Source organism: Nesoenas mayeri, assembly GCF_963082525.1.
Source record: "Nesoenas mayeri genome assembly, chromosome: 2".
In the NCBI taxonomy this organism is placed as follows: Eukaryota; Metazoa; Chordata; class Aves; order Columbiformes; family Columbidae; genus Nesoenas; species Nesoenas mayeri.
This window is the reverse complement of record NC_137543.1, coordinates 159582803-159609102: the sequence shown is the minus strand read 5'-3', so window position 1 is coordinate 159609102 and position 26300 is coordinate 159582803. Positions and strand designations below refer to the sequence as shown.

The 26300-nt window shown below is 39.9% G+C and overlaps 1 protein-coding gene across 2 annotated transcripts in view; it reads left to right on the top strand.

Moving 5' to 3' along the window:
- CRHR2 (corticotropin releasing hormone receptor 2) overlaps window positions 1-25938 on the top strand; it is a gene marked incomplete at both ends in the record, with an annotated part of 147920 nt that extends 121982 nt beyond the window's left edge. For both annotated transcript variants that reach the window (XM_080339519.1, XM_080339520.1), the window contains 4 exons: window positions 7684-7769; window positions 10035-10170; window positions 11859-11900; window positions 25798-25938. In XM_080339519.1, coding sequence (XP_080195645.1) covers window positions 7684-7769; window positions 10035-10170; window positions 11859-11900; window positions 25798-25938 — 405 coding nt within the window. The remainder of the gene's footprint in view (window positions 1-7683; window positions 7770-10034; window positions 10171-11858; window positions 11901-25797) is intronic.
- Window positions 25939-26300: the final 362 nt, after the last annotated feature.

Genomic DNA, 26300 nt, shown 5'->3' with positions numbered 1-26300 from the left:
AGTGCCACTCAGAACTGAGATGAAGTTTTCAGGGAGCCATCTAGTGTAATTCCAACTTTTATGAATGAAAATACCCAAAGCTCATAACTCTTCATGTAAAGTTAAGATTGCTTTACTTCCCCATTGTGTCACCTTTATATCATGTGATTTCATATGGCATGTTATTGCCTGGTCACTTAGTATTGTGAGTCCTTATACAGCTCTTTGCAAACAGCTTTTATTTTTACTATCCTGAATCGGCTTAGTGTCAGTTAAAATCTGTCAGTGTGCTCCTCATTTCCCTTTATAGATACACAAAGGTCTATGTAAAAGAGCACAGAACTGCTAGTGGTCTCTCTCATTTGAGAAAACAGATTATATACATTCCCACTCTTTCTTTCTTATATTTCTATACATTATACTCTTCCCTCCAAACCTATAGCAGCCAAATTTCTATAGGACCCTTTGTAGAAAAAAGTTCAAATTCCTTTCAGAAACCTGAGTAAACTATCAATTGGTTCTTCTGTGTCCCCACGCTGACTCTTTCAGAGGATTTTGCAAACTGTATCATTCTTCACCTTTATATTTTATTGCTACAAATTATTTTATTTACAGAGTTTGCAAAGAATTTGTCCTTCAGGTTATGAGATATAGCATTACCCCATACATACCAACCACTGGAGGAGACTGAGAGGTGACCTTATTAATGTTTATAAATATATAAAGGGTGAGGGCCACGAGGATGGAGCCAGGCTCTTCTCGGTGGCAAACAATGATAGGACAAGAGGTAATGGGATCAAGTTGGAACACAAGAGGTTCCACTTAAATTTGAGAAAAAACTTCTTCTCAGTGAGGGTGGCAGAGCCTGGAACAGGCTGCCCAGGGGGGTTGTGGAGTCTCCTCTGCAGACATTCAAAACCCACCTGGACATGTTCCTGTGTGACCTCACCTGGGCGTTCCTGCTCCAGCAGGGGGATTGGACTAGATGATCTTTTGAGGTCCCTTCCAATCCCAAACATGATACTGTGATACTGTGATACACTGGCCAGTGTTCTGGAAGACCATGTCATGGGGAAAGTTTCCATAAATATCTGAGCTTGTTTAGCTTTCCAAAACCAAGACTGTGGAAAGATACGTTTTTTATAAGGACATCACAGAGGAGAGTTAATTAATTTTAATAGTGCTGTGGACAAAAAGGACGTTTTCATGAATGACCATTAACATATTTAAGACTTCTAGCATTTACAGAAGTAGGGTCCAATATCTATCTTCCAATAGAAGGAAAGGAATAGTAACAATTTCTTCAATAGTGGCCACTTGTACAAAGGATGCTTCAGTACAACTGTTTACAATAGATATAGGACTTGGCTTAATAATTCTTCCCATCCTGTGCCCTAGTTTATCAGTGTGATGATACTGTACAGTGTTCATGCATATTTTCTTTTTTTGGTGAAATACACTTCTCCATGCTTTTGGATTATTATCCTTCTACAGAGCACACCATCCTCTTACACACATTTTTTCCAACTTGTCTTTAAAGGTGTTACAGGCAGGGAAAATAAGTTTATTAAGCAACGTAGCCAATATTTATGGAATCCATTCCTTTCTGATATTACCAAATAAGATAAAATCTGTAGCGCATCTTAATCTTGATCTTCAACTTCCCTTTGCTTGACTGTAATTCTCCACTCACAGTGTTCCAGTCCACATTATTAAAGTTCCTTTCTTTTGATCTTCTACAAAGGTTTGTTCACTTTCCATTTTATATATAGAAGCATTTTACCTACGTATGTATCTGTATGCATTTCATTTTTGTTTTATCTGAAAAGTATCCCCTAGTTGTGTGCAAATTACTTCCTTGCTGATATAATTGCATCTCTGAATATTTTCTGAGTTTCTGCTGTCTTCACACTTCTGCTTCCACTTCTGCATTGTTCTGTTTAAAGACTGACAATATTTTTTTATTATTAATATTGGTATATCTTTTTCATTTTCCCTTCTCCTTTCTATCTGATTTTTGTTGTTGTTGTTGTTTTTTGGTTGGTTTGGTTTGGTTTTGTTCATTTGTTTGCTTTTTCAACCACTGGATTGTTGATTAATTTAGTTTTCCTATCAAACTAGCAAGGTTCATGACCTGCAAACTGTTGACATCTCTGAGCTTTTCTTACAAGACATTTATCATCATTTTCACTGGTTTGCAAGCATGCTGTCATAGCTATACATGAGATAAAGATAATAAGCTAATTTGATTACAGTCCTTCCAGAATTTAATCTCAAATTCTGCTGTCATTGCTATTACTGTTTTCCTGTTTACATTTTGTAGCTGTAGAGTCAATGGTGTCAAACAAGGTTTCCAGTACCATGTACACTCCTACAATGTCTCTTTCTTTTCATAATTTCTTTCTGAAAGGGAAACTTTTGTGATAAAAGGCCCTGGCTGAGAATCATGTCAGGACAGTCCAACTGAACAATTAAAACAAGGCATTAATAAACTGACAGACTATCAATTTGAGGTCAGGATGCCAGTGTATAATGCTTCAGCTGAAATGACTGCTCTGATGCCAGTTTGGGTTACTCAATCCTGGGGTGGATTTTACCACGTTGCATAAAAATGCGAAGACTAAATAGAATAATATTTACATTTCCTGGGAGTGAAGAAGATAAAAATTCTGGGAAGCACACAAGCACAAGCTTTTTGTGAAGCATAAAATAAGAAGCAGAAATTATCAAAATAAATTCTAATTGCCCATTAAACTCTCAAAAGAGAGGAAAAGACCATAAAGATTTCTTATTTAACTCCTGATCTTAAGGAAAACTGCAAAGAAGTCTGAGCTCCCTCTTATGTGCATCTTGGAATATTTTGGCTATTTCATCTCACTAAGGGAGAAAAAAATGGAGCTGGTTTTTATGACTGAAATTTTTTATGACCAAAATTTTTAATGACAAAAGTCTTTCGCTGAAAAGTATCTTTTGGTTCAAAATAGCTTCTGGGTTTCTATGTTCAGATTATAACAGTGTCAAAACAGGTCGTCCAAATGTTTTTTGGATCACTAGCTTATAACTCAAATTTGGGGCTCTGAATTTTCATCTCAATTTAGAAATGGAAACACTAATCTCCCAAAGCCCTGGCAAGATATGAAAACTACTCCTTCCTCCTCTGTAGTTAGAGAGGATCTTATTCCAGCAATATGGATATTCTTACCACATCATAAATATAAGTAAGAGAATATGGAATAAGCTGTTTTATTCTGTCCTCAAAACATCACCTTTGGATTAATTTTATTTATCAATAAACATCAAGGGAAAAATCCTTAGTTCTAGTTTACAATATGAAGTAGAAAACATGTATAAACAGAAAGGAATAAAAATATCAAGTGAGATTAAAGATAAATAAAAAGGCTGTACTCCCTGTCATCATTACTTCTATTCATCAGTCTCCATTTATGGAACCAATGTGTGGGTTTTGTTAGACCTGTCCAGTTCTGAGAGAAATTAATCTGTTGGCACAGAGCTCCAATAATAACAAGAATGTCCTTGATAAATAATTGTGTGCTTTCCTAGATACAGTATGGGGGCTCTTTTATAGGAAAACTCACTTTGCAGTAGTAAGATCTTTCTTCTTTAGAAACTTTACTCTCTCTATATATATAAGGAATAAACACCAGAGGCTTCATCTTCCTTGCCTGTAAATCGCAATCATTCTGGTAGCCACTAGAACTGTATGGATTCTCTCCAGCTATGAAAATAGCTCCATTTTCCTTTCAAAGACTTCAGCTTTTGTAGGCTGTCTGCAGCAGCCTGTTCCCTGTTTCATTCCCAGACTGTGTCTTTTGTCCTGATAAACTCAAGTTATCATCCCTGTGAACTGTGGTGTCAGGCTCAGTGTGGACAAACGGACGATAAAAATCCATCTAATTATGCTGTGAAAATTTATCTTCAGATTAGACCTCTTTAGGACCTACTAAAAGGTCCTACTGAGCCAAATATCTTTCTGAAATGAAGTGTCATTTTAAAGGAAGTCATCGAAATTGAACACACTGAAATGTGTTTCTAGTTGGCAAAACCAGAAATAAGTATTTTGATGTTATCACATTTGCATCTTTTGCCTTGGGATTTGTTACTTGCTAAGCTCTGCCTTTGAGAGGTTATCCTATTCAAGTTGTAAATATCTCCCATAGAAACCTTCAAAGAGACAAAAGGGAACCCTTGATGTTGGTGCCTCAAGACATTTTTAAGCTTTCATATAACATAATGTCACAGATCCTCAACAGACACAGCTGCGCTCAGTTCAAACTCAGGTAGGATACCTGGGTTAGATCCATTCAGGGAGGAAAAGCTCATCGAGACACAGAGATGAGTCTCTAAAGCCTGTCTTAACATGTCCTCAGAGTTGTCTGTTGTTGAAAGCCAGGACTCCATACTTGGTGTATAATGTCAACTGAATGTTTGCCATCATGTTCTTTCTTTACACATCAAGGTGATCAGATGACAGGGTGTCAGCTCTGACATTTGTCCTTAGGTGACTACCAAGGCTTTGATGGGCATTTTAAATTCATTTATTAAATGTTAGCCAAGTATAATTGTATGATTAAATGTCAGGTCTGGAGTCTGGAACAGCTTAAACTTGGGACCCTTCCTAAGAATCCAGAGGAGTTTGGATCCAGGTTTGCTATTTACAGAACAGCTGTTTATCAGACCAGGACATAAAAATCCCAGGACTGAGTTTATTTCTGCAGTTAGGTAAGGTGGTATTTGGGATTTGTTTCTGGAGCCTTGGGTGAGCAGTGGAACATATTTTCTACAAACAGTTGTTATTGTTGTAACACCAAAATGCCAAATGGGTTAAGGTCACCGACCATTAGCCAAAGAAGTCTTCTTCTGTAACTTCATGCTTTTCGAAAAAATCCATGTGACTTTGTATTCACAGCTGTTCCGTTGGGAAATGTTAAGACTATAAAGATAGACTTTATTTAACCTAACACAGAGGAGAGATCTTTTTGCCTAAATGTAGGTTCACAGCACCTTTTCAGATGTTCTATCAGCCCCACATGGGTCTGGAGAGGATACAGCTCCTCTAGAAAGTCCATGCTGTTCTGAAGTAGTAGTTTGAGGTCAGGCACCAAAAATGTCTCTCAATGATTGAGTTTAGACAACTAATTGCAGCCCTGTGATAGAGCCCTATAATATTAATATATGCCCTCCCAACAGGTCTGTCTATGCAAGTCACACAAAGAGACGTTTCAAAGTGGGGGGAGTCACCTCATGCTGAAGTAAACAATAAAAATAGAAGGAAGAACTGTAATGTAAAAGTAGCTATTTTTCTCCGTTGGTTATTCGAGGAGCATATTCAATGCCTAAACTAGCAAGGGGAGTAAGGGTGAGTGGCTGGTCCCCCTGTTCTGGCATCAGTGTTCCTCTCTCCTAGAAAATATTATAGAAATAATGTCCCTAGCAGGCTTTCTTCTGACACCTGGGCATCTTGTTAGAAGGAAGCAGCAAGGTATCTGTCTTCTTGTTGCTGCTGTAGAGAGTTGTGGTCTCTTATCAGCCTCATCACAGGTACCAGTGCCACCATAGCCCTTATGTCACCATTGCTTTCTTTCTGCAACTCTTGGATGGAAGTAGCTTAGGGGAAAGAGTGGGAGAATGAAAAATAGATTTATATAGAAGAAGAGTATTTTTAGTGAAGCAGTTCCTAAACATTTCAGCTAGCAATTCTCCTTCTGGACTGATGAATCAGACTTCTGCAATTTAATTTCAGAAAATATCAAAATCAGTAATTTTTCTGATGCAGCCCGTGGCCATTTGAATTTCCAGTTCCCTGCTATCACATCAGACTACGACTCATGAAACTTGAAATGCTTTCTCCAGTCCAGTTCATCATGTTAATCCCATGTAATTAGTCGTGCTTATATTTGGAACTTGCCCTTGCTTAAGGGTCTCTAATTCCATCTGGCACCTTCTATTATGATAGCAAAAGTGGCAAGCTTTGGGTTGGTGCCTATTTTGCATCCTCAATAGAAGTAACCCAAACCCGGCTCTGAGCTAATGAAGAACCTCAAGATTTGTTAGCAGTATTTCAGAGGTGGAAGTTTTCTTCCTGTGAATAAAGGCCACCCCAACCACCTCCCCCTCGGTACAGACTGTCTGAACATTTCTCTTTCTTTTATTGAGGAACGGTGCAGTTATCAGTGTCAGGAGTTTAAGATTCAAGTCAAACCAGTGATGTGAAGCTGGTTTTGTCTCTGATAAATGAAGCAAGAACCAGTTGACTTCAAGCTCTTAAATATAATAAAGACAATTCTAGCAATAACAACTATGTAAACTGCACTGTTTTATTTATTTCTTATACTCCCTAAGGCCCTGCTCTGCTAAGAAAATCATTTCAAAAATGTCACATGCTAACTCCTAGAGCAGCATTGTTGTATCTCACTTAATAACTGTTTAATGTACATGATTCCCAACACTGCCAGTCTCCCAGTGTCTGTTCAGGTGCTTATTGCACCACTTGTTATAAATCATGCTACAGTAACCACAGGGAATGATATGATGGATGCCAAGATACTATAGTCATTGAAATATAACACATTGCACGGGAAAAACAGCAACAACAACAACAAAAAAATAGATAAAAGGAGGATATTTTGAGAACATCTTGAAATTGGCAGCTCTGCTACAGCGTTAATAGTCGGAAATCAATCACAGAATTGTTCTATTCATAGGCTGCAAAATGCCAGGAGCCCTGGGACTCTGGAAATGGGTGTGAGATAAATATCTTCTTACGAGCTTGGGTTTTGACCTCAGCAGTCCTGAGGCAGCAGTTCTGCAGTTCTGAGAGTGTACATCAGCGACAGTTTTGAGACAGATCAGTGTTTGCAAGCTACACTATCTTATGTGTTGAAAGCAACCCAAAATTTGCTTCTAGGTGCCAAATCCTTCTGCTGATCACAGTCTACAAATCAGAACCTTCTTTTTATTTCTTTCCTGTTTACACTGAGAGGAAACTTATGTAAGAAACTTGCCAGCAGATGCTACAACAGTAATTAGAGCAAATTTCAATTCTCAGCGGTGAGATTGTAACAGAAATAATAATTACCCAGCTCAGCAGATTAAGAAGGGAAGTGGCAAATCCATCATCTCACCTTTAAAGACAATGAAATAAAAAAGAAAAACAAACAAACCAGGCATTTTTCAGGTATGATTCATCTGCTGTGTTTTAAATGGAGTGCTCACATTCAGGTCTCTGCAATGCAGTCGTGTGCTTTGGGGAGCCCTACACAACCATCACTGTGGAATGGGGGGGGTCGTTTCAAACACCTGCCCTATCGACACAATACAGGGCTGCCAAATCTGCTATGCAGAGAGCCCTGGATGAGCCGAGCCAGAAACGGATGCAAATAGTCAAATAAATCCCACCCTTAGTTCATTGTAGCACCCAGGAAATGACGGAGTTCCTTCTGGGATCATTAATTCTGTACTCCATTTTCATTGCTGCTTTGAAAACTTTAATAGTGGTTGAATATTTACGGAATAATCTGACATTTCCAGTAAAATACTGAGTTTGTTGCAAGCAATGGTAAAACCAAGAGGCTGTTTCCAATTGAATTTGAACTGTAAAATGTGCCTTTTAAGGTGTAACACATCTTTTAGGCCGCTGTTTGACTCAATGGTTTTATTTTTCCCTCTCTCTTCCTTCTTTTCCAGATAAATTTTGTATTTCTATTTAACATAGTTAGGATTTTAATGACAAAGCTGAGAGCTTCAACCACTTCAGAAACAATACAGTACAGGTAAGTCAGCTGGCGCTTCTTGCTGTTTATGGTGCTAACAAAGAACCACTTTGCCTGCCTCGTCCTTGTCCCAACTTTTCTTTCCACGAGCCACTTTTGATCTCAGAGGGTGACTTTCTTGCTCTGTGAGCTCAGACAGTAACGTACAATGTGTTTGTTTTTGCAAACAGCCTTGGTACATGGGCACAGACATGTGAGCTGCCATGGCCACCAGCCTCTTCACCACCTTCAGGCTGCACACACCCCAAAGCACACATGAAATGTCCCCCCTCCAATGAAATCTGAAGGATTCAATTTCAAGTGAGGATAGGAACTTTATCAATTCCTGTGTGTACACAAGAATATTTATTATATAAAGCCTGCTCTTGGCTTTGGAGGCAGTTCTGCTGTTGTAGTGGGGCTTGATTCCTTCCTTTTTACGCTCTCTGAGGTTTGGGGACAAATGTGAAATTAATGCAGTGGTCTGATTTTCTTGTTCTGACTCTTCCCTGCACATTTCCTGAGAAATGAAGGGGAAACATATCCCCTTTTCATGCTCAAACCTCATGCCATAAAACTAAAACTAGAATGAAAAAGAAAAACACTGATACCAGTCTCAGTACGTTTTTCTCCCTGCTGCCGTTTACAGGGAGCATAGAGATATTAGATTTTGAGGCAATCTAATGTAGCTGTCTTCGTCCTTGAACAGATTACGATGATCTTATCCTTACTACAAGCTCTGCGAGGGAATCTTCTTTTTTTCACAGCCTAAATAGAAATCATTACAATTCCAGGAAGGCCTGGGGCAAAACTCACTGCTCTAAAGCTGCATAGTCCAAACACTTGTTAAGCAAGTATTAAATGATGTGGCAGCTACTTTGTTAAGACTGTCATTCTGTCCTGACACAAAAATTTTTTGTATTCCCCTGCCTGCCTACCTGCCTGTCTTTGTCTACCTGTTATGGCGTTATAAAGAGATTCAGAAAGAATAAGCGAAATTGCAGTCTTCTGTGTTTCTACAGTGTGGAGCACGACGTGCTGTTCTGCAGCTGACATGCCAAGACAGTGTTATAGCACCAATAATTAAGATTAGCCCCTAATAATCGTGTTAATAAGCACTTATGCTTCATTGTGCACTTTCAGCTTGTTTATTATTTATAAGTCAGCCATAATTGTGTTGGTTGTGCAGGTGTTGCAGAGAGAAACAGAGCGCATTTACACTCCAGACAGCATCAAAAGATGGGCATAGAGCTGGTCTCATGGGCACAGCATTCTTGCCCTGGTCAGCAGCTAAATTGTGCACTTATTACATCACCCTGCGGTGTCAGAAATCACTCACAGAGCCTGCAGAGACTCTTGAGGTTTGAGGTTTGAGCCTAATTCAAACCTCATTGCTAGGACAGAAATGGTCTGGAGGAAAAAGAGAGAAAGGGATTGATGCAAAAAATGATCCCATTTGTCCCCTGGAGTTCAGAGTGTGGGGACAAATAGCAGGATTCAAAGGCAAAGGCTTCCTCAGAACACCCACCTTTCTCCAGGTGGTCAGGAACTGGTCAGGAAGTGTTCACTAACAAACTCACCTGTAGCTTCACAACCCAAAGTAGAGGCTGTCACTCTATGCTCCCCTGCTAAACTCTATTCAGCCTTTCAGATGGATCAGGCTTCCTCCTATCCCAAGCTCTAAGAAACTTGACTCTTCACTGTCTGAGGACTCTAGGAGCATCCACTCAGGTTACACAATAAGGTGATGATGAACCTTGGGGCTATTCCTGTCCAGATGGGGTGAGAAGTGTCTAAAACTTGGATATCCTCCTGGAAAAAAAGCTCAGTTAATTGGATATTGTGCAAATACAGGCTTCCACTACAAATGCCCTTGCAGCATACCTTAAGAGATGGAGATACCCACAGAGAACACTTGTGTTCCCTATCTCTGGTCACCTGTCTTAGACACTGGACAGAAGTCGACATGAATTTCTGTTTCAAAATTCTCCTTTCCTTCAGTGACTGTACATATTGGACAGACCTGAGCAGACATGTCTTAGGCCACCAATTTGTTTTCTTCTCAGATACTCCCTGTTTGACACGTGCAAGTGCTAAAATGTCTTCAGGTAGCACCTAAGTTCCCTCTCTAGCTAATGTAGCTACTTCACTTCCCTCTGAATTCCTCTGAGATTCATCGCTTTTCTCCACAAGAGTGATTTGTTTGGATTGAGTCATTCTAGAGTGGTTCAGAGAGCACAGTTGTTCTTTCCTGTGTTCACTTTGTTTTCTCTTTGCTCCCCACAGGAAGGCAGTCAAGGCAACATTAGTTCTTCTGCCTCTTCTAGGCATCACCTATATGCTCTTCTTTGTCAATCCCGGTGAAGATGACATTTCCCAGATCGTCTTCATCTATTTCAATTCCTTCCTGCAGTCTTTTCAGGTAAGAGAACAAGTTTACAGCTGGTATCAGGTACTGCAGAAAGGGTCCTGAGTGCTTTTCAGATGTTAAACTTATGGCAATGAAATCCATGGTAGAAATAATAAATGAAACTGCTCGGCTTTGTTCATGTTTATGTAATGGATATATCAGCATGTCATATGAAGTGATCTCCTCTCAGGTGTGTACTGGATGGATTAATCTCCATTAACATGAGAACTATGTTCAGTCTATAGCTACAGCCCCTCACCTGGGCTCCAGCTAAAGTCAATGGAGACAGATGATGTTTCATCCTATTCTAAACTGCCTGAGAAAGGATGATGAATCACCTTCCCAAGGTGCCTCTCCACAGAGCGCAACTGAGCTGAGACTTAGACTAGATGTGGCTAAAGCAAAGGGAGACAACTCCTACCCGTTGGGCTCACTTGATTAAAACATGAGCTACCTTCCCCAGCCTCCCACTCCAGCTCTCCTCAGCCATCAGACCATAATAACTAAGAACTCATTCCCTATCTCTACCTTCCCCTGAATTTAACAGGAGTTCTGCCAGGATGTAAAAGAAAGTAGAACCTGAGTAATTACCCCAGCTTTCTGTATTCAGCACAAAATCAAAAGAAAATGAAGGTCTTGAATGGTGTTTAGCCACACATTTCTGCTTAGGTCTGTCCTACCGCTTTATGTCTGCTTAAAGACCTTCTTGACCTGGGGTAGAACTATGTTTCACATTAATATTTTACCTCTGATACCTGCAGGAGCAAGCACTCTGATACCCAGGATATTCAACACAAATTCACAACAAACACACTATCAAATGAAATCTAGGGTTATGGGTTACAAAAGTTTTGAGCTTTGAATTATTAGTCTTACTGATTGCATGTTTAGCTTTGAAACACAGTGCATCCCACCAGAAATTGAAACTGAAAATCCAAAATGAAAAATGATCCTTTTAATCTACAAAGAAAGGAACTTTAGCCTTTATCAGTGAAGCAATCCACATTTTCCATTCCTTAAAATTAATTGTATTTTTTATCTGCTGATTCACAGTGTCTCCAAAAATGCTACATTGCTTGTAAGAAAGCAAGCACAAGGAATCTGTCCATTATGGTGACAATAATTATAGTCCATTGCTGAAAGCAAAATGGGTAGGACCCCACTCACATGTTTAGAGATGAAACCGTCATCCTGTTGTCATCTGAGCTCCCATTGTAGTCATCACAGTCTTTGCAGTCATTACAGGGATCCAGTCACTACTGTCACCAGGTTCCATGGAGCAATTCAGCTCAGATGAACATAAGCAACCTGATGGTACACTTGTCCACACAAGATGGTCTAAGGCCATTTGACATGCCCCATAGTGTCTGAGACATCTGCGTAGAGGTGAGGGGGACTGTGAGGGGTCTGTGCCCTTCTGGGGTGACAACTGGAGGCTGTGGATGAACTTTAGCACAGCTGGAGTGGCAATTCCTTCTGTCAGTGAAGATCTGTGTAGATTCTAACTCTTAGATCTCACCTGAGAGCTGCAAGACATTTAGTATTTTCTCATGAAGCTGTAGGTTAAAGATTTCATCTATCTAGAAATGGATGATCTCAACAAAATTATGTTTATACTCAGAATGATCCCAGGATAAAGTTCCATCCCCAGTTCTCCATGGTAAAATACCTAATAATTGATTGCTTTCTTTTCTTTCCAGGGTTTCTTTGTGTCAGTATTTTACTGCTTCTTGAATGGTGAGGTAAGTAGTGTCCCCTGCTGTCAGTCTAATTAATTCTTGGGAGGTGGAACCTACTTAAATGTCTGATTATAGACGTGAGATGTTTTTACATGGGGTCATAGTCTCATCAGTCTGTTGCTCTTGCAAAAGTTTCTCTTAATGTGCATCTGAATTTCCCAGCTCTCTTTGTAGGTGCCCTTTGTTCACAAAGCTTTATCAAATTTGGGTTATTACCTGGGAGGTCAGGGCAGAGGAAAATAAGTCTTCAGAGATTATAAAATTTTTGTTCTTCAGTTTCCGACTTCTTTGAATTTTGTCATTAATTACAAATATGATTTCTGGGCATACAGAAGCATTACTTCTGAGCTGGGCTCTTGTTAAGGATATGCTGCAAGTGACTCATTTTTATAACGAGATTTCCCTGCTGAGTTGAATGAGTCGGTTTTTCCGTGTGGATATCTATCTCTGAACGAGTCAGTCTTTCTGTGTGAATATCTATCTCTCAGTGATCAATACCTGTTACATTCAGAAAAGAGAACTGAGGACAGAGTTGGTGGTGTTTCTCAGAATTAATTTTAGCCGCTGCTACTCAAGTCATAAATGTTTCACTAATATCCCTCAGTGTTTGACTTAAACCCCAAAGTGTGAGAGATTTATAACTTTTTCCCCACTTATACTGCCAGTGTCTCATTTACCTGCATTTAAGTGCATCAGCTTTGTCCAGTTAAAATTTGTTTCTCTGCAGAAATTAATTCCATGCCGTAATTATTCCTGCTGTATCATTGTATATTTTCTTTGTGGTGCTTCTTAATTTCATTGATTTCTGTATGGTGCTATGAGAAAGAATGGACAGGTCTTCTCACCCAGCTGCTCTGCAACATTTTCTAGACCTCAGCCAATGAAGCAGCAGTTTGGTTTTGGCTGGGTTTGTTTGTTTGGTTTTGTTTTGTGTTATTTTGTTTAGTTGGTTGGTTTTGGTTTTATTTCAGTTTGTTTGGTTTGATTTGGTTTTTTTTCTTCATTTTCTCTCTTCTTCATTAATTCCAAGGTGGTGTTAACCAGAAGCAACACTTCTCAGGTTAGGCCCATGCTACTTTTATATACTGGCAGCAGAGTGTCTTCAGTTCTCTTTGAAACTTCCCTTCAATAAATTCCATTTGCTTCTTAATAAATATGGAGGTGAAGTCTTTCCCCAAAAGCATGGGCACCTTAACTGTGACTACAGTTACCTCAAAACCTTGTCATATATTTCAGTTGCTTTGCAACTATACTTTTCTTTTTCTTTTGTGAGCCAATGTGCTGCACAATCTGATGAGGTTAAAGGCATCAGAAGTTTGACATGTTTCTTCAGTAGCACTTGTCATATTCATCAGGTTTACACTGTCAACGCAGAAGGCGAATCTTCCATGTAGACAGCAGGCTTTTTTTCTATCTTTTTGGGTTTTTTTTCTTTTTTCTACTGGTGTCACAATGAACATGAGGGGCTGGAACCTGGGAGACATCATTTCATAGTCAGTCAGGACTTTGTATTACACTCGTGCACATCAATTTTTTGGACTTGGCCCAGGATCAGTTGGCTCTTCATACCAGGCTTTCACTTTTTTATCTGTTCTGGGATTCTTTCAGCTGTCTTGTAGTAGGAGAAATATCTCCTTCAGCACAGTAGTCTGAAGTTCTGTGTCCAAGGCCATGAGCCAACTTCCCATCTCCCATAACCTAAATGAGTTCAGACATAATCAGGCTTGTTGAAAGGCAGGATGAGTCACCTCGTGTACTTCTTCTAGGCCTTGATAACAATCTACTAGCAGTTCTGGAATTATTTCCATAACAGTGATTTTCTCAGCTATATCACACTGCTATTACAGTTTGAATGGGCATTTCTGGGAGTCAGTTCAGGGGTAACACACAGCTTGGATGATGTAGATGATTTTGATTCATTTCCCTAAACATAGATATCTAGTGTCACTTCAGAGGCTAGAAATTATCTGAGACATCCACATGGGTCTACTAGATATGATATAAGATCTGTAGAAGATCCACACCTTCTGACTTGGAAGTGGGAAGCCAAGTGGGTTACAGGGGGGCTTCTCAAATGGCACAAGCTTTCAATGTCACTTATTCAAGCCAGTCAATACAGGCTTTTTATTATTATTATTTTAATCATCTTAGCGTACAGTAGAAACCTCCATTTGCTCACTTAAACTCTAGTCTTCATTGACAGTATGGACTAGCTCTCCACTGACTCTAACACATGCCTAGGCACTCTGCTCACATATAGACACCTACAAATAGATGAATTTGTGAACAAAATCCTCCCTGAAGCCATATGTTTACATAAAATGTACAATTTCCACTTGACTAGCTAAACCATGGCAACTTCTTAAGTGCTTCTTTGAGATAAAACATAACTCTAAACCCTTCAAATACTGTAGCATTGTCTGTTTCAAAACTGTAAAAGGACCTTGGACTCATCTTAATGTACTGTGGCAACGCTTTTCAAATATCATGAAGGTTTTAAAGGGTGAAATCTCCTGCTCTTTTTTAGCTTCAGCTCTGCACAGCTTAGAAACAAGTAGCAAATCTAGTGAATTTTCAAGGCTTTCTGGGTTTCTAATCAGATCATGGAGAAAAATAATTGCATCTTATAGCACACTATTTAAAAAGCTCTCCCTTCTGATAGTGCCTATGCTCCCCAGATCTCCACATACTGATAGAGCATTCTAAAAAGAGCTTATGCTTCCCAGATCACATTCTGAAGGCCACAGCACATCGCAAAACCTTGTAATAACACTGTGCCTTGCCCCCTTGTAATAACACTGTGCCTTGCCCCCTTGTGAAGACAAAGTCCTGTACAGCTACATTGCCAGCTGGGGCATATATGGAGGCCTTGGCTGGCAGCACAGCAAAAGTCTGTTTTCTTACTGTAAACTTCCATGTCTACGCAGTGAAAGCCATACCCATTTACTGCTCCGTTAGATTTGCAGCACATGGTTTTCCTCAATTATCTGCTATGAAACAGCCTGTATTTCTTAGTGCATGTGAACATGAGAAGAACCGAAATATCATTTGCATTCTCCTGACATCAGTTGCTCTCAGAGACACATCCCTATGAGAAGTGTTGATGAAGGTAATGCCACTAAATCCACATCAGCTACCAGCACTTTTAGTGAGATCCACAGCAGATTTTGCTCTAAATCCAAAATAACCTCTAAGTAGTAGCCTTGCAGCAGCCTGAGATCTTTATAAATATCACTGAAGGCTTGTTGAATTATTATTTCTTCAGTGAATCCAATATTCCTGTCTCTGTGATAGATGAGCTGATGACTTGCGCTCCCAGCATATTTTAAATACTGCAGGTTTTCAAGTTATGACAGAGTTGGGTTCTTTAAATGCATTTAATAGTGTTTATTCATCCCACACCGTGCCAGGCCTGCTCTTAATGATGACACAAGCAAAAAGGTTAGAAGATCCATTAATTTAAAGCTTTAATAATGCTGTGATCTCAGCTGCATCTCTACCATTTCATATTTGATACAGATACCACTAGGCACTTACAAACTTCCAATAAGTGTCTGTAGTAGAGCTCAAACAATATGGATTGCAGATGAAAGTTATCAAAGTTTCTGCCTTTTTGTCAGTGTTCTGTCCATGAAATCTGGAAAAAGGAACAGAAAAGAGTTTTTTTCTCTGTAACATCTTGTAGCCTCCCTTGGTTTAAACAACTTTTCCTTAGGACTTAGAGTGTTTCTCTTCTTCTGAGCTTTTTGCCCCAGATCAGAGCAGTGACACAGCTTTGCTGCTTGAATAGATCCGAGTTTCTGGTGGAGAAGGCAGCACCTCCAGTGCTCTGAAGACAGCACCTTGGTAATACAAGATATCACCATGAAAGCTCTTGGTCCTGATTTTGCAGCGATTTGCTCTGACAGTTCAGCAGTGAGATCACTGAAAGGAAAAAAGTGAAGCTATTAACTTGCAGCCCATGCAAAGAATTTGAAATGGGACGAGTTTAGTTTAGAGCAGGTGTTTGACCTGGGAGTGCAAACATCTTCCTTTCCCTCATTTCCACAACTCATGATGGGCCACGTCTTGAGCAAGTGTGTATCGAAATATGATCCTTCAGATTTTGAAAATCAATGTCTTTCAAGCTAACACATTATATACAAATTATTCCAGTGAACCTAAGGAGAAGCAGCACTTTAGCTACAAAGTGAACAGGGGTTTTTTGTTTTCTTGATCTCTGAAAAGTTCTGCAGCTGTTTTGAGAAAACCGTGTGTGCCATGGATGAGCATGAGAGGCCGTTGGCACTTGACTCATATTAATTTGTCTAGAGACTCTATGGAAAAAGTTGTAATTTTTTGGACACAAAGAAAATCTACTGGCACTAGAGGGCAAAATTATGTAAATGTAATTTAATCTGTGTGGTAAAGAGCATCCCTGGATTTCCAAGAAAATTGAGAATGAGAGGTTTCTCAGAATTTAAGATGTTATGAAAAGTGGCATAATAAAAATATATATATGCATTTGTGTTAAATGTCAGCTAAAAAGAATGAAGGTTGTGAACTTTTTTCCAATGACTGCAAAAATCAAGATACTCCTCAAAAATTTTTCTATCAATTCACAGGTCACAAGACTGAATTTAATTTCACAAAACACTGGATTAAAAAATATATTTATGATAGAGTTTCTTTGGAACAAGGATAGATACAATGGCACGAAGCTGTGCTGAAGAGAATGTGTTTCCACAAAACTCCTGTCGGACAATTTTTATTGCAGTTCACTAAAAAGATCTTTAGGTTTTTTTAGCTGATTAAATTTATTCTACCTAGATCAGTTTTCTTATAACAAGCTAATAATTTATAATCATGGATATGCATTCATGGTATTTCATCCTTATGTAAGTTTAGATGAGAATATAGATTCACAGAAACTACTGAATTGTCTCTTCAGCCTCTGTAGTTCAAGCTGATGAATTCAATCCAGTAACTGAGCTCGAGAGCGTGTCTTTAATTAAAGCCTGTCTTTCAAAAGGGTGTCTGGTGAGGGATTCACCTCAAGTGGTACCTCTGATTTCTCTGACAATGGCCTTTAGAACTGAATGTTGGATAAAAACATCAGTATCTTATCCAGGTCACAGCCAGACCTGAAAATGAAAAAAATCTCAGCGAAGGTGATAGTTGTTAGGCATATAAAGACTAGCCTTATAATTGCCTGCATGATATGAAACCCAGGAAAAATATTCATTATAGTTTCAGTACCAAAAGAAACTCCGTTATTAGGCCAATGAAGACAGCTGTCACCTTTGGCTTTTCATAGGAGAGCACCAAGAGAAGCCAACAGACGGCAGCAGTGGCACTCACTAGAGCTACAATCACTCTCTGTCAATCTCTAGGATCACACCTCACCTAGAGGTTCTTCATACCTTTGTCTCCAGAGTCTTCTTTCAGTTCTTTAGTATATACTTTCTGCTCACAGGCACATGGGTACAGCATTCCCAGCATCTCTCATTGACTGATTCCAGATAAAGCATCTTTAAAGGAAGACAGATCTTCCCTCCAATTCCCTTTCTAGTGTGGTACCTACTTTCACAGCCAGACCTCCTTGCTAGTGATGGTCTTCTCCTAAGACAAGTGGTGCTTGTGAATGAAGGTGATGATAGATGAGAATGACCCAAATTTATAGTGATAGTTCTTGATGAAGGGCTAGATAGAGAAGAGCAGTCTGAAGGAAGAAAACAAGGGAAATACAAATTAAACATGGAGGGTGTTTAAGCACTAGGAGAAAGCACCAGAAGCATTTTGAATGTGTCCTTTGATATGCTCAAAATTACTGGGTAAGGCCTGACATTTTCAAAACTGCATATAATTTCTACGCTGGATTTACTTTGATCATGACATTGGACCATAGGACTTCTGAGTTCCCTTCCAACCTTAATTATTCTATAATTCATGAATCTTGTGTTTATAATAAGGTGGCTGTCCTTTATTTCTAACTGTGTCCTGAAGGGGCATATAACTATCAAGGCCTGTGTCTGAAATCATCCTGCAAAGCATGAATTCTCAGCTCAAACAGGTCTCAGATTCTAGTATGATCTGGTCAATATTGATAGCCATCTATGGATTAACATTTAAAATGGAAAGCAATTAACTGACTTAGAGAGAAACCATAACCAGAGATTAACAGAACAGGTTACTTTATCAGATGGCACCGTACATTATTCTCACAACAAGGTGCAAGGCAAGGATAAATATGTTTAATTTTTTTTTGTATTGACCCTTTACCCAGGTACCATCTGTCTCTCAAAATCTATTAAGCTCAAAGTGGCTCACTTTGATCTGATCATCTTGGGAGGCCATTCATTATAGTTGCCAGCTATGAATCACCACCTAAATGGTTAGTCATCTACCTGCCTACCAATCTAAGCAGACTTCACATTTATCATTCTGAACCCAAAGGACATACATTAAGCATTCCTTCAAATAACTGAATAAATATGAATATGGAGGTGGATTAGAGGGTTAAAGTTTAATTCTGTCTCCCACAATGATTGTTTTCTGAGCAAAAGTAGCCAAGAGGTGAGCATGGTTATTAATACTAAATGCCCTTGAGGATGTCTGATCAATATAGAGTCAACCGAAGGGATCAAACCTTCCCTTTTGGACCACCAGGCAGCAGTTCATCTGCATTCTCCTCTCAGTACCCATCTCCCACACCCAAGTGTGTTTTGGTAGAAAGTCACCTTCATTGCTGTGACCCCAGTTGGTCTCTTCAGACCGGGATCCTGCCAGAGAGAGTAAAATGAGAAGTCCAGGCAGGGTGAATGGGAGCAACTGGTCTGAGGGTCCTTCCCCACCTCATATTCTTTTTCACTACACCACTGCTGTTGTGAGCTGTTGTTCACCTACTCTAAGTGACCCTGCTTCAGCAGGTGGGTTGAACTCGATGATGTCCAGAGGTCCTTTCCAACCCCAGCTATTCCGTGATCCTACGATTCTGTGCCTCCAGAGCACTCCACAACAAAACCACAGCTGTTTGGAGTGGGCTGATTGCATTCATGGCCTCCCTCTCTAGTGGTTATTTCTGGTCCTTCGTGGTCCAGGGGAAAGGAGCAGCATCTGCTTCCACCCCAAAATCTGGGGAAAATCATTATATCTAGTCAGAACTGTTATAGCTTCTTGAACATTTATTTATGATAACAAAATTTCACTGTTGTGGTCTTGGAAATAAGACCCCAACATTCCAATCTGGCAGGTGTTGCAAATCTACCCACCTGTTGTTGAAAAATTCTCTGGCAAAAAAATGAATTCCAGAGCAGTAAACTTGGATCTTTTTTTTTTCCTTAGGGAGAAAAAGAAATTTTACAATGTTACATAAAATAGTGGTGTGATGTAAAGAAAGAAAAAAAAAAGTTCCACCTGAGCTGCTTTTTTGTTTCCTTTGAGTCTTACCATTTGTTTTGACTACATCGCTTCCCTACCTTTGGATGATTAAACACTTGTAATGGCTTATGTATAAAGATGTTTGTTTCAGCTTTTTGTCTAATGGTAACATGACCATCTTTGCCCTGAGGGGTTGGCTCTACCAGAGGCCTTGCAAAAACACACTAATAGGGTGAGAGGTAGCTGTAGGACATATGTATATTTGCTCAGTAATGTATGTTAATTACAAAAAAAAAGACAAAGACTCAGTCCTGTGTTTTCAAGAGTATTCGCTTTCCTCATCTGCAGATCCCCAGGTCTGTCAGTTCACTGGTCTCCGCACTTAGGCCCTTCTGTTTCTTTACTTCCATTCAAGATGGTATTTCACCCTTCCAAGAATCTGGAGAGGCTTGATACATAGGCTTCTTCACAGCATTTACTATGAAATCCAGCATTTACTGCCACTTCTCCCTTGAGGGACATCCTGATCCTTTGCAAAAACTTTCAAGGTATCCTGTAAGGCATCATCTTACCTTAGTTTAAGTTCTATTATGTAATGGATGGGATTATCCCCCTAACGTTAGACATCGAATATACACACATATGCAGTAGAACTGATCACCCTCAACTTCATTTATAGGCAATGATTCACCCAAATGAGGTTGGATTTCAACTGAACTATTTTAGTTGCCTCTTTTTAATGAACTGTTGCTAATATCTTATGGCCTTCCTTACATCTCTGCTGGATACAGAGTGAGACCAGGGCTTCGGAAACTTCATGGAAGTGGATTACACTGCAGAGTCAGACACAGTGAGACCAGTATCTTGAAATGTAAAGTCTGCATAGCCAGTTTTCTTTTATTGATCCGGGCTTTGCTTGAAAGTCCCTCTTGTTCTGTAGTTTGCAATAAGGTTGAGTAAATCTTCATCAACTTTTCCAAAATTTGCACTGCTGTTAATAGAATCATAGAATCATTTTGGTTGGAAAATATCTTTTAAGGTCATGGCATCCAACCATTAACTGGACTCCACTACTAAACCATGTCCCTAAGGACCTCATCTACACATCTTTTAAATACCTCCAGGGATGGTGACTTCACCACTGCCCTGGGCAGCCTGTTCCAATGCCTGACAACCCTTTCCAGGAAGAAATCTTTCCTGAGGTCCAATCTGAACCTCCTCTGGTGCAACTAGAGGCCATTTCTTCTCATCCTATCACTTGCTACTTGAGAGAAGAGGCCAACCCACTCCATGCTCCAGCCTCCTTTCAGATAGTTGCAGAGAGTGATAGGTCTCCCTTCAGCCTCCTGTTCTCCAAAACCAAATATGTTTAAAGTCCAAAGTTATTCTCCATTTACCTCCAATGGTAGCACAAGGATCTGAAACATGTCACAAAGCTGCTTAAGTGTAGGTGGAACCTGATGAATTCATCACTGAGATCTGTTCTCATAGAGCAAAAATTGGTTTGTTTCAAAGCCCATTGAGATCTATATAAACCTTTTTCATTTATTTCATCTGCCTTTGGATCAGGTTTTCTGGGACTAAAAAGCTGCATCTGAGCAAAGTAAGAACTTAATTAGTGTTATGTAGTCATAGACTACTGAACACTGTGATTATTCTGTAGTCAGATACCTGCTGTCCCTCTGCCCCTCACTTCTTAACACTTTCGTATGAGAGGTGTTCTCTGAGTAGAGAGTATGACGGCATCCCAGTAGTCCAGCTTCTATTACCATGACAGCTTATTTAATCCCGATCTGTTTATCAGACCCTTCCTTTTTACCTAAATTACCAATATTATATTTTAGTACTACGTCAAGAAGCCCCAAATGAATTGGCCTTTTTGTTCTAAGCAGTGTGTAAATGGATCAAGTTTTCTTCCTTTCTGCTAATAAGATATGACATTTCTTCCAAAACCTGATTTTTAATGTCGTTAAAGGCTCTCTCTTCAGCTCATTTCTAATCGATGGCTGCATGAAGGTAGCCAGCAGCCACTGCCTAGCGTAAGTAATAGCAATACAAAGCTGATGTCTACTTTATCAAAAGCAAATCTTCTCTGCGTGTTTTCATCCTTCTCTCTATCTCTTCCATTCTTTTTGTTGTTCTTCTTCTTCACAGGGGAGAGGTTTTTAAGTATTTTTATGAACATATCTGTTTTTTAGTGATTTTCAGATGTGATCTGAAAGTTTGAGAACTCCTCAGTTAGGTGATCCAGTCAGGGAAGAAATCAAATCACCCACCGACTTATCTCCATCCCATGATGTGAATTCTTTCTCTTGGCTGTTCTAAAGCAATCCTGTGCCCACACTCCGTAGGCACAAATATGCTGGTAAATCTGATTTGACCACACGTTCAGAAACTGTGATTATTCAAAGCATGCAAAGAGCAAAGAGCTGAAAAGGGTAAAATAAACTTTGTCTTCTCAAGCAACCGAAGTTAAACAGAGGTGAAGCTGATAATTTTTATTTCGGAGCCTCTTTGTTAAGCTTTAAACACTGATGATACCCTGTGCATCTTGGGCTATTACAGGCAAGTGTTGATAATTCCAGGTCATAGATGTGCTAATGCTGACTCTAGGACATGGTACTGACTCTACAAATGCTTAACAGATAGAGGTAATTGCTCTCATGGAGATTAACAACCAGGTTTGAAGCTACTATTTTGCCTTATCTTTTTCTATTACTCTTCTGCTGTGTAATAGCTTTTTTTAACATGTTATTATAGCAGTCACAGCCATTTTTTCTTTTTTCTTTTCTGTCTTAAAGTTAAGCTAGAATTTTGTTTCTGAGTTTAAGCTTTTCTGCTTGTGCTCTTGCCACATCCTAATTGCAGTGAATTATCCTGTCATTAAGAAATGCTTTGCACTCTCCCCTGTAAGTGTAGAGTCTATTTCCAAGTGCCCGGTACATTAGGAACAGCTTCAGCTGTACAAGACAGAGTTTTTTGTTACTACTTTTTATCTTTTCTCAAAGCTTGTAAGCAAAGCTTATAATAAAACCATTCAGACAACTGCTTGTTTAGACTCACGTCTTTATCTCCAGGTGACTCTTTTTGACTTGATTGGTTTGAAGCGCAAATGATAAATCTAATCTGGCGTCGCTGGCTGAGTAAGTACCTGTTCACACAAGTTTCTCAGAAACACAAAAAGCTCACCAGGTGACTCCCCAGTTCCATGACTCGATGGACTAGTGCTCCAGGAGTACCTGGGATGCACCAACTCACAAGACTGACATTCTGCTACTAATGTCTTTTGCAAGACTGTGTTGTACACAGATATTTATTCTCTGCTTTTGCACCAGAGATGAAGAAATTTGACTATTTGAAGGACTTAAGTGGATCACCATCTCCTTGTACAAGGGTGAATTTCACTCCAGAAGAAAGGGGGAAAAACTTCCTAATATCTCAATGTTTGGTGACATCTGGGGAGAAACGAGCATTTGAGAGGCAACTCCCCTCTGCAGGTCAAGTCCCATGTTCTTTAAGGGACAATTCTGGGACACTGGTTACTCCCAAGACACTTTGCATGTTACTCATACCACTTGCCTTAGGTGCCCAACATCCAGCTAAGTTGGTTTTCTGCTCAGAGGAGCAAGACGAAGCAAGGACTTATTCATTCCACATATCTAAGCCAACTTCTTATGGAGATCATCTCTCTTTCTCCATTTTCTATACTGAAAGCTAAATAATTAGCCAAGACTAGGTATCAAGATTTCAGATGAGATGTATCCCTCCTTGTATGGCACATGGATTTAACTTTGGGTGCATATTATATTCTCCCTTAAATCCAAAATCAGAAATAAGTATCCCTTGGCCAGTTCAGGTAGAACTGTGAGAGGTTTGCAAACACTGCGCATCAATGAAAGCGCAACACCATAACACATATTCTTTCCACTTATTCTTGTGCTGCGGCAGGAAGGTTTAGTGTTTCATAATAAGATGCTCTTCCAAACATCCCCTGCACTCTTGTTTAATCACATTTTTCTCATTCTCATAATAAATTCATTTGGGATGACCATGATTCTCCTAGCAATGCTGTCTTTTAACTTTATTTTTTCTTTCATGGGATGTTCATTCTTCCCCTTTTCCACGCAAGCAGCCCTGTCCCCTCATAGCCTTTATTTTTCTAGGGTCTGTCCCACCTGTTAAGTGCAAACCCCATTATTTTATATTAAAATAAATCATTGATTCAAAATCCAAGGGAAAAAATCCCTGTGTGGCACACTTCTCACCTTACTATAAATATCTACATCTACTTAAGTGTCAGACCAAGCAGCACAGATAACACATAGTCAAGAAAACAACCAAAGAAAGAGGTCTTGAGGTCCATTTTGTCCAATCTGCACCTTCTGGAAGGGCTCTGATAGAAAAGGCAGATTTCCAGCTTCAGGGTTCCCCTGACAAGGCACTAAAAAGGGCAAATTGCAAAACTGTTTTCCAGGTTGATACTCACAGACCTGAAATGGGGTGTATTTCATGGACAAACCTGGTGATGAGATGGGATTGTTAGGTGCCAGACCACAACAGTGTAGACTTTCTAAGTAGCAGTGCTGCAGACTATGGGTCTTTCTAAGACCATGAAGGCCGACCAAGAAATGGAGGACTGGAACCACCTGAGAGGAGTGCAGATCCCCCTTTCCCATGTCCTTCTTATGAAGTGTTGTATGTTTTAATTATGAAGCCATTATTTCTGTTCATCTATGACATAATACTGACAGTGCGTGGTTTGGGTGGGAAATAACTCTGCTGCTAGATCTCATCAGTTCATCCGAGCACCTGTTAGACGTGTTGGAGCTGATCTGACGTGGGGCTGGGGAGTGTGTGTTCCTTATGTTTTGGGTAGAATTAACACTGTGCCTGAAGGCAGGCCCCAAGTTTTAAAAGAAATGGAGAAAGCAGTGGCCATGGATCTTCGGACAATTTGATCAACACCTTCTTCCCTGCAATCCCAGTGGTGATTATAGATACACCCAGGACGGCTTTGATCTACCTCAGGTGCTGATAGCTGAGAAGCTGTGTCAGCATGGGTTTCACCCAGGCTGTGCAAGCTCATCTTGTACAGTTGCCATGGTAGCTGATCCGTGTTGAGGTCTACTCTACAACATCACTGCTATTAATACCCAAGCTTTAGCCTGACAGTGGTAAAATGGGTGTAAGAAAACTCCCTTACTTTTGGAGGATACAATGAAGATAAGTATATTAAAGACAGAAAAACATTCAATGTAAGATATCAATATTGTCTAAATGCAGCTAAATTTATAATCCAGACATCTAAAGCAGAGCTAGTTGTCTAGACGTACTTTATAACTAATGAAAGGAAATAGGTATTTTTTCATCTGATCACAGTATCTGGACTTCTTTGGACATCTGCTTTAGGAGGAGATGAATTGTATCCCTTGACTATACTGACTGCTTCTCTTGTGGTCAGGAAGAGATCTATGGGTCAGTAGCTGAGGTGTAATGTCTATGTTATATTATTTATAACCCCACCTTCTAGGCAAATGTGGTTCTGGCAAAGGAGGCCCTGGCTTGATAAAGAAGTTGTATGTAAAAATGCTGTTTTTTCAAACTTGACTGGATTTCAGGTTGGCAGCAGAATGTGAACATCCTTTCCAAGTGTTGTGAGTAGAATTGCCCATTGACTGCTCAAGAAGTCAGGCCCAAGTTCATCTCACCTGACTTTGTAGACTTACCTCGCTGCCTCAGTTAGGGGTCTGAGTTTTTCTCATCCTTACAGTAAGAAGAGATCAACAAGAATACCCAGAAATTCATCTATATATTTCATTACAGCTTCTGACTTTGAGTCTTCTGTTCCAATGATTTGGCATGAACAGATTACAGTCTATGTTAGGAGTACCTCAGGCTTTCCCATTGTGTTTGAGGTTGGGGTTCCTATACTTTGACTTCTCTTTCTTTTATACATTGTTCCTGGGCTCTCTCTGTGGTTTATGCCACAAAATATTCACTTAAAGAAGACTCATCTGTCCTATTTGTAAGCATCTGTTTGAGGATGGCCTTCTGTTGACTGTGGAGTAGCTCTCCACTGCCTGCACAAGTTGCTCACAGGGATTAGCTCAGGTGTGTCTGTGTTGTAGACACCAATGTTTAGTTAGATAATATGTGATTCCCCTTCATATACAAGGGAAGCTGTGGCAGCTACAGGCCCTGTGATAGGTCTCTATAAGACCTCCATCAGATGCATCCATCTCAGGAGGTTGATTCAATTGCATAAGCTTAAGTATTCATTGCCATTTGAAATGTTCTGCGGTATTTAAGACATCAGATGCGAGACATGAGATAGGTGAAACCCACGCTTTTCCTAGAGTGCGGCACCTTGAAGAATATCAATTGAGCTAGACGTCCATGCTTAGGCAACTGAATCAATGATTCACTGGTTTGACACGTATCATCATTCATCTTGAGCTGTCCAGTGTCCCTTTACAGAGGACACTTGAGTATTCTAAGTGTTCACGTTCTTCCTTTTGTTTGTTTTCTCCTTTTTCACCAGGTCCGTTCTGCTGCCAGGAAAAGATGGCACCGCTGGCAAGACCATCACTCCCTCCGAGTGCGTGTGGCACGTGCCATGTCTATCCCCACCTCTCCAACACGGATCAGCTTCCACAGCATCAAACAGACCGCAGCTGTGTGAAATGTCCCGCGCGTACACGCACAACGTGGTGGCCTTCAGGGTTTTTCTTTCTTCACTCTCCCCAAGCCCCTTTCTTCAAACTTTCTTCCTTTATTCTGCACTGCTCTTTCACAATGAGGTGCCCATCATATTTTTGTGGACTCTCATCTCCCATATTCGTGATGCTGCTTTAAGGCAAACAGGCAAAAGCCTCTTGGAGTAGGTGCTGGCAAAACAGATTCAAAGAAGAAAGAGATTCAACACTGACTGCACTTTGTGGAAGTTCACAGTGAAAAGTCTAAACCAGCACACTGACAGGAACAATCGTTTTTTTTCCTCCTTTCTTTTTGTTTTGTTTTTCCTTCTGTATTATGGTGAATGAA